General features: G+C 41.7%; 1 protein-coding gene across 8 annotated transcripts in view; it reads right to left on the bottom strand.

Annotated features, from left to right (window-relative positions):
* Positions 1 to 13985, bottom strand: part of auts2a (activator of transcription and developmental regulator AUTS2 a) — a 305554-nt gene that overhangs the window by 155486 nt on the left and 136083 nt on the right. For all 8 annotated transcript variants that reach the window (XM_042009143.1, XM_042009148.1, XM_042009146.1 and 5 more), the window contains one exon: positions 11546 to 11647. In XM_042009143.1, coding sequence (XP_041865077.1) covers positions 11546 to 11647 — 102 coding nt within the window. The remainder of the gene's footprint in view (positions 1 to 11545; positions 11648 to 13985) is intronic.

A 13985-nucleotide genomic window follows, 5' to 3' on the forward strand; every position in this document is an offset into this window, starting at 1 on the left:
TCTGTCCTGGGGACTGCCCTGATCTGATTATGCAAAACAGAAAGTTGCAAAAGCTGCTCAGAATAATGGACAACACTGCGCACCCATTATAAAACACAGTGACCAAACGATGAAGTGGGCTTCTTCGGTTCTGCTGCCAGAAAGAACAGAGCAAGGGGTGATCCCTGCTTACAGCAAAATCTACACATTTATAATGACTAATGACTATTGCTGACTCTTCAAATTGCAAAAATAATTTCCCCATTTGGGACTAATAAAGTATCATTACTTCAGTTCATCTTATTTGGGAACTACTGAGATTTTCTCACAGGGCATACAGTACGTACAGCACTTGCTTTGGGGGAGAGGATTGAGTCCATTTTCTTAAGTGACATTTCACATTACAGGAGCAGGATTCCTGCCCTTGATGGCATGGATCTGCAATATGGGGTGGCAGGATCAACTGAAATGAATATGCAATACAAAGTGGAGCAAATTTGCGATTATGCAAAACAGTTTTCAACAAAAAGCTGGAGTGTAGTTTCACCCCTGCTGCACTGTGCAGCCATGGCTTTTCTGTCCAGGATGCCCAGCAGATTATTCTTCATCTTTCTGTTCCCTTTACACATACTGTGGTCAGAGATGGGATTTGGCTGTATGAAACAAGCGTCTCAAAAGGATCAATGGGGTTCATCAGGAATGAATGCAGTAGGGGAACGCACGCCTCTCAGGAAATACTAATCTTCTTATTGTGTACATTTATTCAATTCTAGTGTCAATATCAACTGAAATCAGAGCAGGCCATGTGACAAGCGCTTCATGTGTTGGCCGATAGTGGATGACAGGAAGTAATCGCTTGGGAGTGCATCACTGGTGACAGCCGTGGAGCAAAGCTTTGCAATCGCAAATTTATCAGGAATTCTACACACCTTGTAAATAACTTCGACAGAGAGTAAACGGATATTGAAACACATTTATTCATCAGAAATCTAAAAGAAGTTGATCGCTTCAGTTTTTGAAAATGAGAGTTATCCCTCAAAAATCACCTGAAATAAAATAATGCTCAATAAAATGTGACACGTTGATTATTTGTTGTATCCCAGAGCGAACAAAGAGCAACACAGTGTAATATAGGGTGGAAAAAAAAAAACTTCAGCTCATCTTCTGCCAGTGTGTGTATAATTCAACCACACATGACACTGACAAAACACTGATAGGTGTACCTTTACCTACAATTTATAGATTGGACACACTTTAACATGGAAGTACTAAACTTTGGCAGCTTCTCACAGTTGCCCCCCCCCCTCTGATGAAGTTTAATTTGGCCTCCATCTTGCATCCTGTCTCTTCTCTGAGCTCTCTCCAGCCAGTAAAAGTCAGTCTGATGTTGACTCTAATGTCCTCCTGCACTCTTAACCCGGAATTTATTTGAATATAAACTTTTTAGTACTGATTATTTATCCTTTTATGTTTTGTACAACATTGTGCAGTGAAAATAATGATCAGCAAAGATAGCTGAACATGTTATGTTTCTGTCAGAGGGGGCGGGACTACTTATAAACTCAACATATCTGGACCACAACGGCTCATGGGAAATGCATATTCACAAGGAATTGACCCTTTTGTAATTGCTGTGCTATAAATTTGAGGTATGAGCTTTATTTCCAGTGTTTGTTTACATTTAGACAATGCTGGAAAGTTCTGCTGTTTGAAAAGTTGGTACCATGAGTGAGAAGGCCAGTGCTGGAAAGCAAACCCACCGCCACAGCTTTTATTTCTTGCATCAGGGACAAAGTGGTGAAGGTTACTGACATAAAGTACCGTCACCTTCTCAGTTCTGGAGATTTCAGTTCTGTACCCCTAATCGTTTACAAATATATCCAAAGACACACCTATGAATTATATTCATTAAAAGGTGTATGCCAAAGTTCAATGTTATTCTCAAGTGACTTTTAGATTTATTGGACATTTAATTAGGAACAAGTGGAGTCTTGTAAGTTGACTTTCTTTGAAACTGAGTCAGTGTGATTTAGTCTTTATTTGAAAGAACAGTTTGCGTAAATCTGACTTCAGAGTTGGTTCAAACAACTATAAAGAAAATTAGTTCAGTGAACTCATGGGTTTGAGGAAAGTCTAATGGTTGCCTGTGTTGACACAACTTGACTGGTTTAGTTTCAGTGTTTGTAAAAACTAAAGTGGTTTCAGGCAACAGGTTTTCATGCAGAATTCTAGTAAACTCAACTAATCCAGGATTAGAGTGTGTGGTTCTTTCAGCAATGATGTGCGCAAAATGGCCAATGTGTTGATATTCAGTTGCTGGTGTGTGATGAGGTGCCTTAAAACAAAATACAGGAGTCCAATGATGCTGGAAAAAAATGTGGTTCAGTGTGGTTTTTCAACCTCAAGATGCTGTGCAGCAACGACGTCGTCAGGATTGTGCATGAAGAATTTCAGTGCACCATCAAAACAAGTCACAAGCAGAGTTTTAAGGTCAGAAAGTTATGTCGTATTGCTTTAACCAGGGGCCAAAACCGGAAGATTTCATTTTATAATTCCTTTCAGGACAAATTTCAGGGCGAAAAAAATGGCATATTTCACAAGGAGAGTTTATATAAAAAAAAATCCACATTAATGGGAGAATCTCTTTAGAACAGACACTCCAAGAACCAGTTGGCAGCGAGACGAAACACTTGAGTTTTATAAAGACAACAGTACAATGGCCATCCTGTGGATTCTTGTGCCCTGACCTCTAGATTACAGATGGATAAGTGCACATTAAAACAATATCCTGCCGACCAAAGAAATCATTTCTCATAGCTGTCTGTGTTTACTGAAAGGCTGCTCGTCTCCCACTGGGGCAGAAACAAATGAAAATGTTATTTCTCTACTCATGAACTCCTACCTTGTCTGTTTTTTCACTGCTGGCAATTTCATTTCTCTTCCAAATTTGACTTAAACCTACGACTTGAGGGAAATAATGTCTCTGGAATAATTTTCTCCGACTGTAATTCCAGAGGCACTATATCTCTCCCTTTTTGCTGGTATATCTATGTGTCTGTCTGTCTGTCAACAGTATCTCTTTATTTATTGTTGGCACTATTACTGTAGTTTAAAGGAAATTGAACTTGCTTCTGAGATAAAAATGGTATGACAGTAATCCTGTGAACTGTACAGGCCCTGGATGAGAGAGGATACCCTTACCCAGCACAAAGTGGAAGGAGACTTGCTCTGATCCAACCAGCAAAATGAAGTGTAACCTATCAAGAACCTCAAAAAAAAGGACTCAAGGCAGAAAATATTAAAACCTTCTCAGACGGTACCCAGTTATTTTCTCTCCTCCGTGTGAATTTTTCCAAGTTTGTTTTAGTATGTCCCACATTTTTTACAACACAAAGACCAAAACACACACAGACTACACTGCATACAGTAACTGCAAAAATAACTCACTGTGGGGAAAAAACTTTGTACAAACAAATTAACCAACCTTTTGTCCAACCTCCTTCAAGTCAATGACTTCTTTGAAAAAAAGATTACGACCAGACCTTTTAAAGATGAGGACGTTTGAAGAAAAAAAAAAAAACAAACTACTTTTGATTCATATTTCTCTTCACGATTTTGACCATATCACCACACATGGCTGCATAAGCAAAACGGATGGCATCTTTGGAGACCAGCGAGGCATGGATTCACGATTCTCTTCACAGATCAGCTGCAGCCAGGTTAAAGATATGACAGACTGCACAGTGTCCATGAACCAACCAATCGTCCTGTGTATTTTTTAAAAAAAAACAGCAATCTCAGCCCTTTGTGACCTTTACACAAACTCAACAAAACTTGACATAACACGCACACAAAAAACTCAAGCCTCCCACACGGCTTCTATGCCCAGCAGCAAAACACTGATACAAACACAAACACACCAGGGATTCTCATGAAACACACATACACAAACACAAGCATGCAGTCCTTAGAGAGGGTTGCATTACCTCTTTGGTAAATTATGTAGCCTGCATATTATGGGTTAAAGAATTAAACTATTCATTTTAAGTCAGTAAAGCATACAACACAAGATCGGGCTTAGACAAAGGCGGTGAGATATTTTCATCACGTCTTTGTTTACATTTACAACAATGAGGCAGACAGGAGGGTGAGGATGAACACTGGCTCAGGGGCAGTAAGCTATATGTGGAAGTGAACGGCCAGTAAGCATGTTTATGAGACAGAGATGGTTTTGGACTTCAGGTGTGTCTAATTGTATTTTTTTGGACACAAGCACACCACTGCCAGGCTATTGTGATGAAAGTACACAAGTTTGTCTGGTTTCTGCTTGCAGAAGTAAAAAAGGTATGTGTGGGGCAGCTTGTGTGCCTCTGCATATTTGTGTTTGCGTTTGTGTTGACCGGTGTGTATTCATAAAGAGAAAGTCAGTGGAAGACTCCTATCACAAAAGAATAAGAACCACTTCCCCTTCATGCAGCCTGTTCCCACATTGCTCTTATTGCTATGGCAACCAGCGCTCTCTCCTTGGGCTCTGCATGCATCCAATCAGAGTGAGACCTTTGTAGAGATTCCTCCGGGCTCCACTTATTCAACTTACCCCACCGGAACAGCCTCCACGCTGAAAAGGCTGGAACAAAGAGAGGAGAGACTCCCTCACCAGAACATGGTATGACATCAAAAATTGGGGCTTCAGGTTTAGGTTACAGAGAATGCGGAAGTATGAGGCAGAGAGTGGGACGTGCTGCAAAAAGCAAAAACAAGGTGGCAGTGCATAACCATAGCCAATTTCAGTGGAAATTATGTGGAATAGGATTTGTTATTGGAAGCCTCAGAGCCTGAATACTTGGCAAGTATCACATAGCTCTGGCACTGGTTTAAGCTTGATAAGTCAAAATGGATTCTGGCTGAGCCTATTTATGTCATTCCTGAAAACATATGGATAGGATTCAGGCGCTCAATACTTTCAACCTTCAACAATGACATTCAACACCACTTCTCCAGTCCATTAATCTTCCATGAGAATAGATTTCTCATCCACAACAGTGAAAGGCTGCATTCAGTCAGGATCAGCCAGCAGTTTTTACCACACCAACATCAATCTGTATCAGTTTCAACAATTAAAACCCTTGTTTTGCTGGCTATGCAGTAACATAAAGACATCAAAGGTCACAATGTTCGTCTGTAGGTGTAGTAAAAATGAACAGACATGAAACAGAGCTCAGCATTCCCAACCTGAGAACCACTTGGAGGTCAGTTCACACACTCACAATGTGTTTCTCATTCTAATTTTATTTCTGGCGAGCAGATGCAGCCGAGTCTGAGTTAAACTCTTGTGAATGTAGGCAGAAAGGCTGGTGTGCCCCTGGCACTTTCAGAGACGAGCCATCCAGCGGGACCTCTCATAGGTCCCTGACGGACATTCGGCTGTTGGGGGCTGGCAGGGCGATGGAGGCGAAGCATAATTTTGCTCGACTGCCGTGTCACAAAGTGTCACACTCTGTTCCTGACAACTCAGCTGCAGGCAATGAGAGAGAAATGAGAAAGAACAATAAAGAAGACAGAAAGATGAGAAAAGAGGGCTTGATTTGGAGTGCCAGAGGTGGTAATAAGCATGTCTGGCCACTTCCTGGGAGACAGCCTATTCATCAGGCTGATGTAGGTGTAGGCAAGTCAAGTGATCTTATGTCTGAATCCTTTGGCAAGCTGACTGTATAGCCGAAGAACCTGGTATAATGAATAAGAAAAATAAAGAGAAAATCTTCTGGAGCATGAACTCTTCTCTAGCTCACGGAAACTGAGGGACGTTAGGAAGCCAGGACAAAAGCTCTGCTATCTGTTCTAGGTGTTTCTTATGAATTAGTAAGAACTCCAGATGGTAATAGCAACTTTTCCTGTTCAGGCTCTTTGCTTTAGAAGATTTGCAATCTGATCAAAGGGGTAGAAGACAGTGAGATTAGAGTGGTAAAACTAACCGACTTTTTAAGAATGCATTCAATTTGATCTCCTCAGACCTTGAACTCTTGAAAATATTAAACATGAGGCTAATCTTACATCCCATCCAAAATACATGTGAATGTGCCTTTGTGTTCCCGTAACCTGTATTTTAGTAGACGTACCCCATGCTGCTGGAATTATAAGTACAGAATACTGTTCATGTTGTCTTTATTCTCACAAAAAGTCATTAAACAGTCAAAGAGCCAGTATGTAATCCCTGCACTACATCTGCTGCTCATTTCACAGAGTTGCTATGCATACACTGGAGTCTCAACAGAGAGAATGATCCCATGATAATGAGCTAATTATAGGTACAACATTCGTGCTTCCATATCTAAATGCTTGGCTCTAATAAGAAACATTTCAAATTATTGAGAGGAAGAGAGAGAAAGACAGATAATTGATGCAGGCAATTACAAGTTCTGTGTTGGAGCAAATTAGCCAGCATATCTGGACATGTAGGGGAACTGTGACCTCATTTACATCAGAGTGTCAGGAAATAATTGGAGAATGTTCGGAGGAGGTGGGATGGACATGGTCTGGTAATGCAGACCAGTTCTGGTCACGTTACATATGCAGTTCACTGAGACAGGGAGATTCAGATCAGACAGGAAGTTTATGGAAAAGTTGTCCTCCGAGGTCAAGGATAAAACATTATGTAAAGACCTGGTACACACCGGCAAATCTAATCACAGTAGTGATATCCAAAAAACAAATATGCTTTATGACAATCGGTTTCCAAAAGCTGTCATTTGAGTGCGGGAAATTGTTTCACCACATGCACACAAGATTCCGAATATCCCATCATGTTTTCATCAGAGAGCCAGTAATAACCGAGTTCAGTTTTACTAGCCGTAAGAGAGGCTTTTGCTATGTTTGGGCTGTAACCACTTCAAAAGCCCAGGAAGACTGTGTGTGCTTGACTTTTAACAATATCACTTCCAGATGTTTCATTACAAAACAGCTTTCGAAAGGCAAAAAACCCCATCTTGCCTGAGAGGATCCAGGACAATCCATACAAGCATGGATTTCAGAAACTCACATTTTCACAACCTCATTTAAAGCGGAATAAAAGCACCATAAATAACTCTAATGAAAGTGCTAGTATCAATACCAGGGCTGTATGCAAATCATTACCCCGTTTTACAGCAGTTTATCCAACACCATTCACTGAATGAAAGTTGTCACCAAGTCTTGCCTCTGCTTAGACAACAGAACTGACTCAGAAGAATAGCTACAGCAGGATACAACTTTAAGCTTTGGCTGACGATAAAAACAGATATGTACGGGAGAATTCATTATCGTCTGCCTCTTGTGTCTCTCATCAGGCTGGCTAACACTGACTGGCGGGCTCTGACCCAGTACTGCCGAGATTCTCTCTATTGCAGCCGCCTCTCATCAAGAGCCTTGGGTGGAAAAAAAGGAGTAACATGCTGTTTACTCGCAATCCCAGGCCCGTAATTGCCAATTTATTTGATAGGCAGCCGGGTAATGATGGCATTTCACCCCTTGCCGCAGAGACTAAACGGGAGTGATTCATCCTGAGCTTCATGCCCTCCCTGATCCAGCAGAGTCCCTCTGCTCAGGACTGCTGCCTGCCTGAATGCCTGCCACCCCGAATGAAGGGGTGGGGTGAGGAGGGGAGGATTGTGGGGGGAGGTGGTGCCATGTCGGCTTCAAACAAACCCAAAGGGGAACCCTGAGCTTCTAGCAAACGCGGCTAAGCCTGCCAATTTAGCTGGGGTCTGGGGTTGAGGCAAACACAGCCGAGCTGATGTGCCATTTGTAGGCCTTAATGAGCTGGCAGGATGGAGTGAGGAGGGAAAGCGAGCTAGAGAGAGGAAGCTGCCAGGCCTGACCTCCTCTGGCCTCCATCTCCCTGCCAGCCAGCGCCAGGTCGGCAAACTCACTTCATCTGCTTCATCAGAGTGTAGTCTGACCATGAGGGGAGGGGAGTGCTGTAGCAAATACCATTAGCGAATTGTTGGTCTAATGAACAGACTGGGTCATAGAAAGCTCCTGTGTCACAATGCTCTGTGGTACTAACAAGAGACTTTGATTTTTTCTTTTTCTGTTTTTGTCCTATACAGGAGCTTCTACATGCAGTCGATCCACATGAGTAGTTCTACGTGCTGAGTTTCCACAAAAACAGTTCTAAAATTTTAGCAGGGCAAGAAAATGTACACATCTATGTATTCCTATGTTAGTATACTAGTTTACAGGGGAAAAAGGTTTTCGAAATTACATAAACAAATCTTAAGAGACTCAATCTGACACAGAACAGTTATATCCTTTTAAAATATCTCCATTTTCTCCTTGTTTCAGGCTAGAGAGTGGAACGAAGCTCAAATGCACCAGCTTGCACCTCTTGTGATGTGTGAAGTGGGTTTTTACAGCATGGCTGGAGGGGGACTTGTTCAGAGACCTGTGGGGACTGGAGTTGAAGCCTCACACAGTGTGACCATCTTAAGTGACAGAGGGTCTAAAAGTCTGTCTCCATGCCGGGAACCTTTCAGCAGCTCTTCTGAAGACACGCTCGGTCTCCTGTGGGGTGTCTTGACCAGATGAAGCGGGGGAAACCCGGGCTGCTGCTTCCTCTAGTTTCCTGAGTGTACCGGGCGCAGAAATGCCAATTCAGGTGGAAATGATTATGAAGCGAGGCCGACAGATGCTTTCAGTGAAGCAGCTGGAAGTGGGAAAAGTTGATGGATTCTGTTGGGAGAAGTCTGACATTTTCTAAATGAACTTGGGAATCATTTCTGAATTTGGGAAATGGTCCCAAAACATTATTCAAAACAAATGCATAAGTTTGTGCCATAAATTCTCCTCACAACAGGCGCCGATTTCACAAGCCGTTCCAGCAATACAATAAGCATGTGGAACCGATGGAAGGAGAGCAGGATAGAACATGTATCTGTTGAACTGTTTAAGTCATATGGAAAATCTCATGGTACACAGAATCAGTGTAATATAAAATGAGTAAAACACTGGCAAATAAGGTTTAACCAGCCGCCAACAGAACTAAAACAACAACAAAGCTACGACGCTGAACAAAAACTACGTCAAACGCAGGGGATGGACTGCATTTTACTTAATGTCCGTTCTTATCACTAAACGGATGTCAGCCGCCAATGTGTCCAGACTGATCTGGAACCAACAGAAGAGACTGAAGCAGTTCCAAATGAGCAAGTTCCCAACTCCGACATAGGCTTCTGGACTAGTACGTGAAACGCTTGTAAGATGTGAATGCGGTTCATATTGTAGCTGCAGCTTTTCCACCACAACCAGGCTAATCGTATGAATAAAACTTTACACAGGTAAAGATGCCCGGCTCACACAGTATCACCCGTAAGATGAAAGTTAGCAGATGTTCATTTTATTGTAAGTTGTTAGCTGATTTTTCAGTTGCAATCAATGCAGCAAGAAGATTTATTTGACACTTGTCGGACTTGTAAGCGTATTTACTCTGGACGTAATGCTTTATTATACTGAAGGAAGAAACTGCAATTACTTTCTACACAGCTGTAGACCTAACCTTACTAGCAATAGTTCTGTGTCTATGGTAGGAGTATGCAGCTCCAGTCCTGGAGAGCCACAGTCCTGCCAGTTTAAGATGTTTCCCCACTCCAACATGCTTGAATGAAATGGATCCAACAGCCCATCAGTTTTTGCTCAGTGACTCATTGATTTGAATCAGGTGTGTTGAAACAGGGAAACATCTAAAACTTGCAGGACTGCAGCCCTCAAGGACTGGAGTTGCCTGCCACTGGTCTATGGGAATAGTTTGATTCACAAACAAACATCATGAACATATTATACTTGAGGGAACCATCAAGATTAATGTCTACAAACAAATACTTCAGGAAGAGCTGAATTTTATGGTCACTTAAATATTAAAAAAATATTTTATCTTCTTTTATAGAAATAAATGAATAAATTGATCTTGAATGAAGCTTGTAAAACTCACTGGGTCCCTTCTGCTACATCCGCCATTAAAACTATGATGAAAGCTCTACCAATGAAATCAAAATACAACCCTTTGATGAAAACCGGGTCAGTAGTATTAGAGATCGATGTTCCAACCTCATCCATTACTTATATAACTAGAGATGTTTTTTAAACTAACAGCATAATTCATTCTGAGAAGTTTTGTTAAGCTACAAGAGAACATGACAGCGTTTATCAGAAGATCGCAGGTATACATACATTTGTAAATGTTATCAAAAATCCATTATTTGAACCAAATCTGTATTGGTTTGCCACTGAAGAGCAGTCTGACGGAAATCAGCAAGTATCATTTCAATTTCTCTTGTCGACATCAAATTACTTATTTCATTTCATGCCCAGTCAAGCATCGTAAAGCTACATGCAGAATCAGTTTTGCTTCAGTTGTTCGGCCATGTCTTTCTCAAAGACTGGCGCGCCTCCCAACTGACAGCTTTAATTATGGTCAGATATCTGATTGCTTCACTGTGGATTCTCCACACAAATCAAAGAGCACGGGTGGAAGTTGGGCGGCAACGTCCCCGGAGTCCGCGAGCTGAACATCTTGGAATGTGCCACAAGGTGAAAGGACGCATAGATGCTGTCTTTTGTCAGCTTATACTTGCCTTCAGCTTCTCCATAAGGAGTGGGGAGGATGTGTCATGAAGAACTTCAAGCAGACTGTGTGAGAGTGTGTGTGTGTGTGTTTATACATGTCTGCAAAATGCAAATGGTTGCCTTTATTTGGAATATTTCATTAATGCACACAGATTGTTGATTTCAGACAAAATGAGGAATAAAATTTTAATTTTAATGGTTCAAGACTGAAATGAGTAAATTTTATATTACCTTTAATCTGCAGTGAGTTCGCTCCTTATGGCAATTTAACTGGACTACTGTTCAAGTCCCAGCATACATACATAAGAGGGAATTGAGTTATGGAAGCCTGATGCCAAAACTCTGTGGAAAAAAATGTTCTAGCATGCAGCTGCTTCTAACTTTCTCTGTGGGAGATCCATATACATGTAAATAAAGCTAAATTCACTGCACAGACACCGTCTTCAAGTGACTTAAATGGTGATTTTGTCAGATGACACAGCGGGAAAATGGGAATTCAGCTCTAATAATATGAATTTATACTTTGTTATTAAAAGCTGCAATAAAGAAAAGTATGTGAAGCTTAAGTGGTGTCCGCAGGCCCATTTAAGTCTAAACAAGTGTATAAATGCCGGAGCTATTCACACTGCACTCATTTCCTGGGTGTAAGAGTCCAGTATGGACATCATTTTGGTCAGACTTACATGTTTATGTACATTTTGAAAATCTGGCTTTGGTTGGACTTCTAATAATCTGTTTTCTGATGGTGTTGTGTAAAAGTACTGTTTACATTCATGCCTCATGTAATCAGTGCTGCTTCTATTCGAAAACATTATGCAGCTTGTTTATTTGCTTCTAAGCAGTTAATGGAAATGTCCCTAACAGGTATTCTCTTTCAAGTTTTATTATTACACACAAACATTACTTTAATTTAGTGGCTGTGGGTATACACATGAACATACGTGTGAATATATATGCTTTGTGTACTCACGTCCGTCACTCTGTCTCTGGAGCTGCTCCTGATGGAAGGTTTGGACTCTCCACTCACACTTTCACTGTCACTGTCCTTGCAGTTGTTCTGCCCAGGTTTCAGCTTTAAAACACAACACACAAAGAAATCAAGGCTTTATCCTGTAAAATGGACCAAAACTGTTAATAATGCAGTTTAGGGCTCTACATGGATAGCTCTGGCTAGGAAAGCATCCCACACAAGTCAGTTCATGAATATGTGAGAACTGGCAGAAGCTGTGGTGCTGTCTCTGTAAATCTGTCATGTTTTTGAGCTTATTCAGTGGCCATTACTTTGCTTGCCAATAATAGACGCCATCTGATCTCGCAGTATGAGACTCCTCTCAGCCCACGGAATAGAGAACAGGGACAAAGACCCCTCCAGAACCTTCAAATGGAGCCACTATCCTTCCCAAGCAGACACCACATGCTGAGGCAGCAGGAGCCCAGCAAGTGTCATCCTGTAGACACTTTGTTCGAGATGCAGCAAAATAACACCGATAAAAAGGAGACCCTGCCTATCTCAGAGCATCTGACAACATTCAAAATGGGATGGATGAAAGACTCTTGGGAGTGAAGGACTCAGTAGGAGGATGTGGGGTCTGTAGTCCCGGTCCAAGTCTGCCATTGATGCCCATGCTGCTTCTTTGAGACCGGGCAAATTCTGCAGGTTTCATTTCAAAGCACATGAAATGCTGGGTTTATGAGACAGGGCAGTAAACGACTGTTCTGCTGGGTAATGGGAAAAGCAGAGACAGTGCTGCCCACGCAGGACTTGAACTAGAAAATGATGCCACTCTCCAGCACTCTTCCCCCATCTCTCACCTCAATAAGAAGGCAGGACCATCGCTGGAATGCTTTAATTTTCTTTTACTTTTTCCTTCAGTATTTTCCTTTCAGGTATTGGCCACCATTTAATGTGATGAAAAGGCACAAGGCAGGGGAATACCAAAGGAACCTTTGAGTTGGGCAGATAATTAAAACGAAAATGTTCCCTTTTCTGTAGACATTAGTAGTGTGAAAGGAATCCTATTCCTTGGGAGAATTGCATGATGGGTGGAGGGCTGGTGGATTTGCCGGTGTTGAACGTGATAAGAGTCTCTCAGCACTGGGACTGTTTAACTGGGAGTGCTCAAGTCTGAAAATGCTTGTGCGTGCATGTGTGTCTTTGTTGTATCAGTGCTGAGACAAGGCCGGGGAGGTGCATGAGAACCCAAAGTGGCCTGTTCCCTGCCTCATGCTAAGCAGTGCCCTGTGCTGTGATAGCGCTAATTACCTCCAACACATTTTATTCCCACAAAACCAGGGCACATAATTTCTCTTTTTTCTCTGAACACCAGTTTGTCTGAGGGGAATTGACATATTTTTAGAGAGAAAAGGGGAACAATATCTCATCCAGCCAGTGAAAGCCTGTGAACTGATCCTTGAAAAAGAAAATGGGAGGGATGCTGTTTGTGCCCCAGTCTGAGGCTCCTTCATCAAAACATGTTGACCTATAATATTTATTAACCAACCAATGTCCCTGCTGACAACACTGGGCAGCGCAAGTCAGCACACTCATGCATTTATGAATGTGCCCACACACAAAGAAAAGCAGACTTTATTGGAAGCTGCTGCCGACTCCTCCATCAAATATTCGCTGCACAAAACCAAACTCATATATGGTGGGCTTATGAGGGATATAATCAGGCAACTGTGGGGGAGATATAGAGATTTGTCTTTTATTAATCAATGTGGAATCAACTGGCTCTACAATGGAGAAACCACATAATCACACCATCTGTATCCTGATTTATCAGTAAGGAAGTACTGCATGAAATCAGAAATCTTGCACTTATTTAACTGTGTGTAACGTCATAAGAACATGTCTAATAAAGACATTCCAATAAAGGGCGGCTCATCTTTCAGAGCTATTACATAGCTCAGGACCTGATTACACAGCTATTTGAAAACGTATCTCTCAGCTTGTTCCCTTTAATTTCCCCCTGAGCCCTTTAAATTACTTCAGAGAATTGTGTTCCTTTTTTTTCCTTTTTCATCTGCTCTTCCACTTTTAAGGCTCGGTTGATGGATTCATTTCTTTTTATGGTGTGATTAATGGATGTCTTAAGCAAATGCAGGGAATGGTGGTGGTCAGTGCCATCAAACAGTGGAGCTGAATTTAATGACCTGCTGTCTGGTGATAAATCCAAATGAGAAGCCCATGTGTGTGGGTGTGGGGGCCGTCTCTGTGACCCGATCTGTGATCATTTGATCACTCCCACTTGTAACAGTGTGCAAGTCATTTTCTGTACTTTTTATGGGCCTTTAAACTTAGTCTCAGTTTTAGACCTTCTGTAATGAATACCAGTGCACTTCACTGCCTTCATCAGAGATCTAAGATGGAAACATGAGATCTGCATGTGTCGATATAAGCCCTGATT

The sequence above is a fragment of the Melanotaenia boesemani genome, chromosome 15 (assembly GCF_017639745.1).
Source record: "Melanotaenia boesemani isolate fMelBoe1 chromosome 15, fMelBoe1.pri, whole genome shotgun sequence".
Taxonomy (NCBI): domain Eukaryota; kingdom Metazoa; phylum Chordata; class Actinopteri; order Atheriniformes; family Melanotaeniidae; genus Melanotaenia; species Melanotaenia boesemani.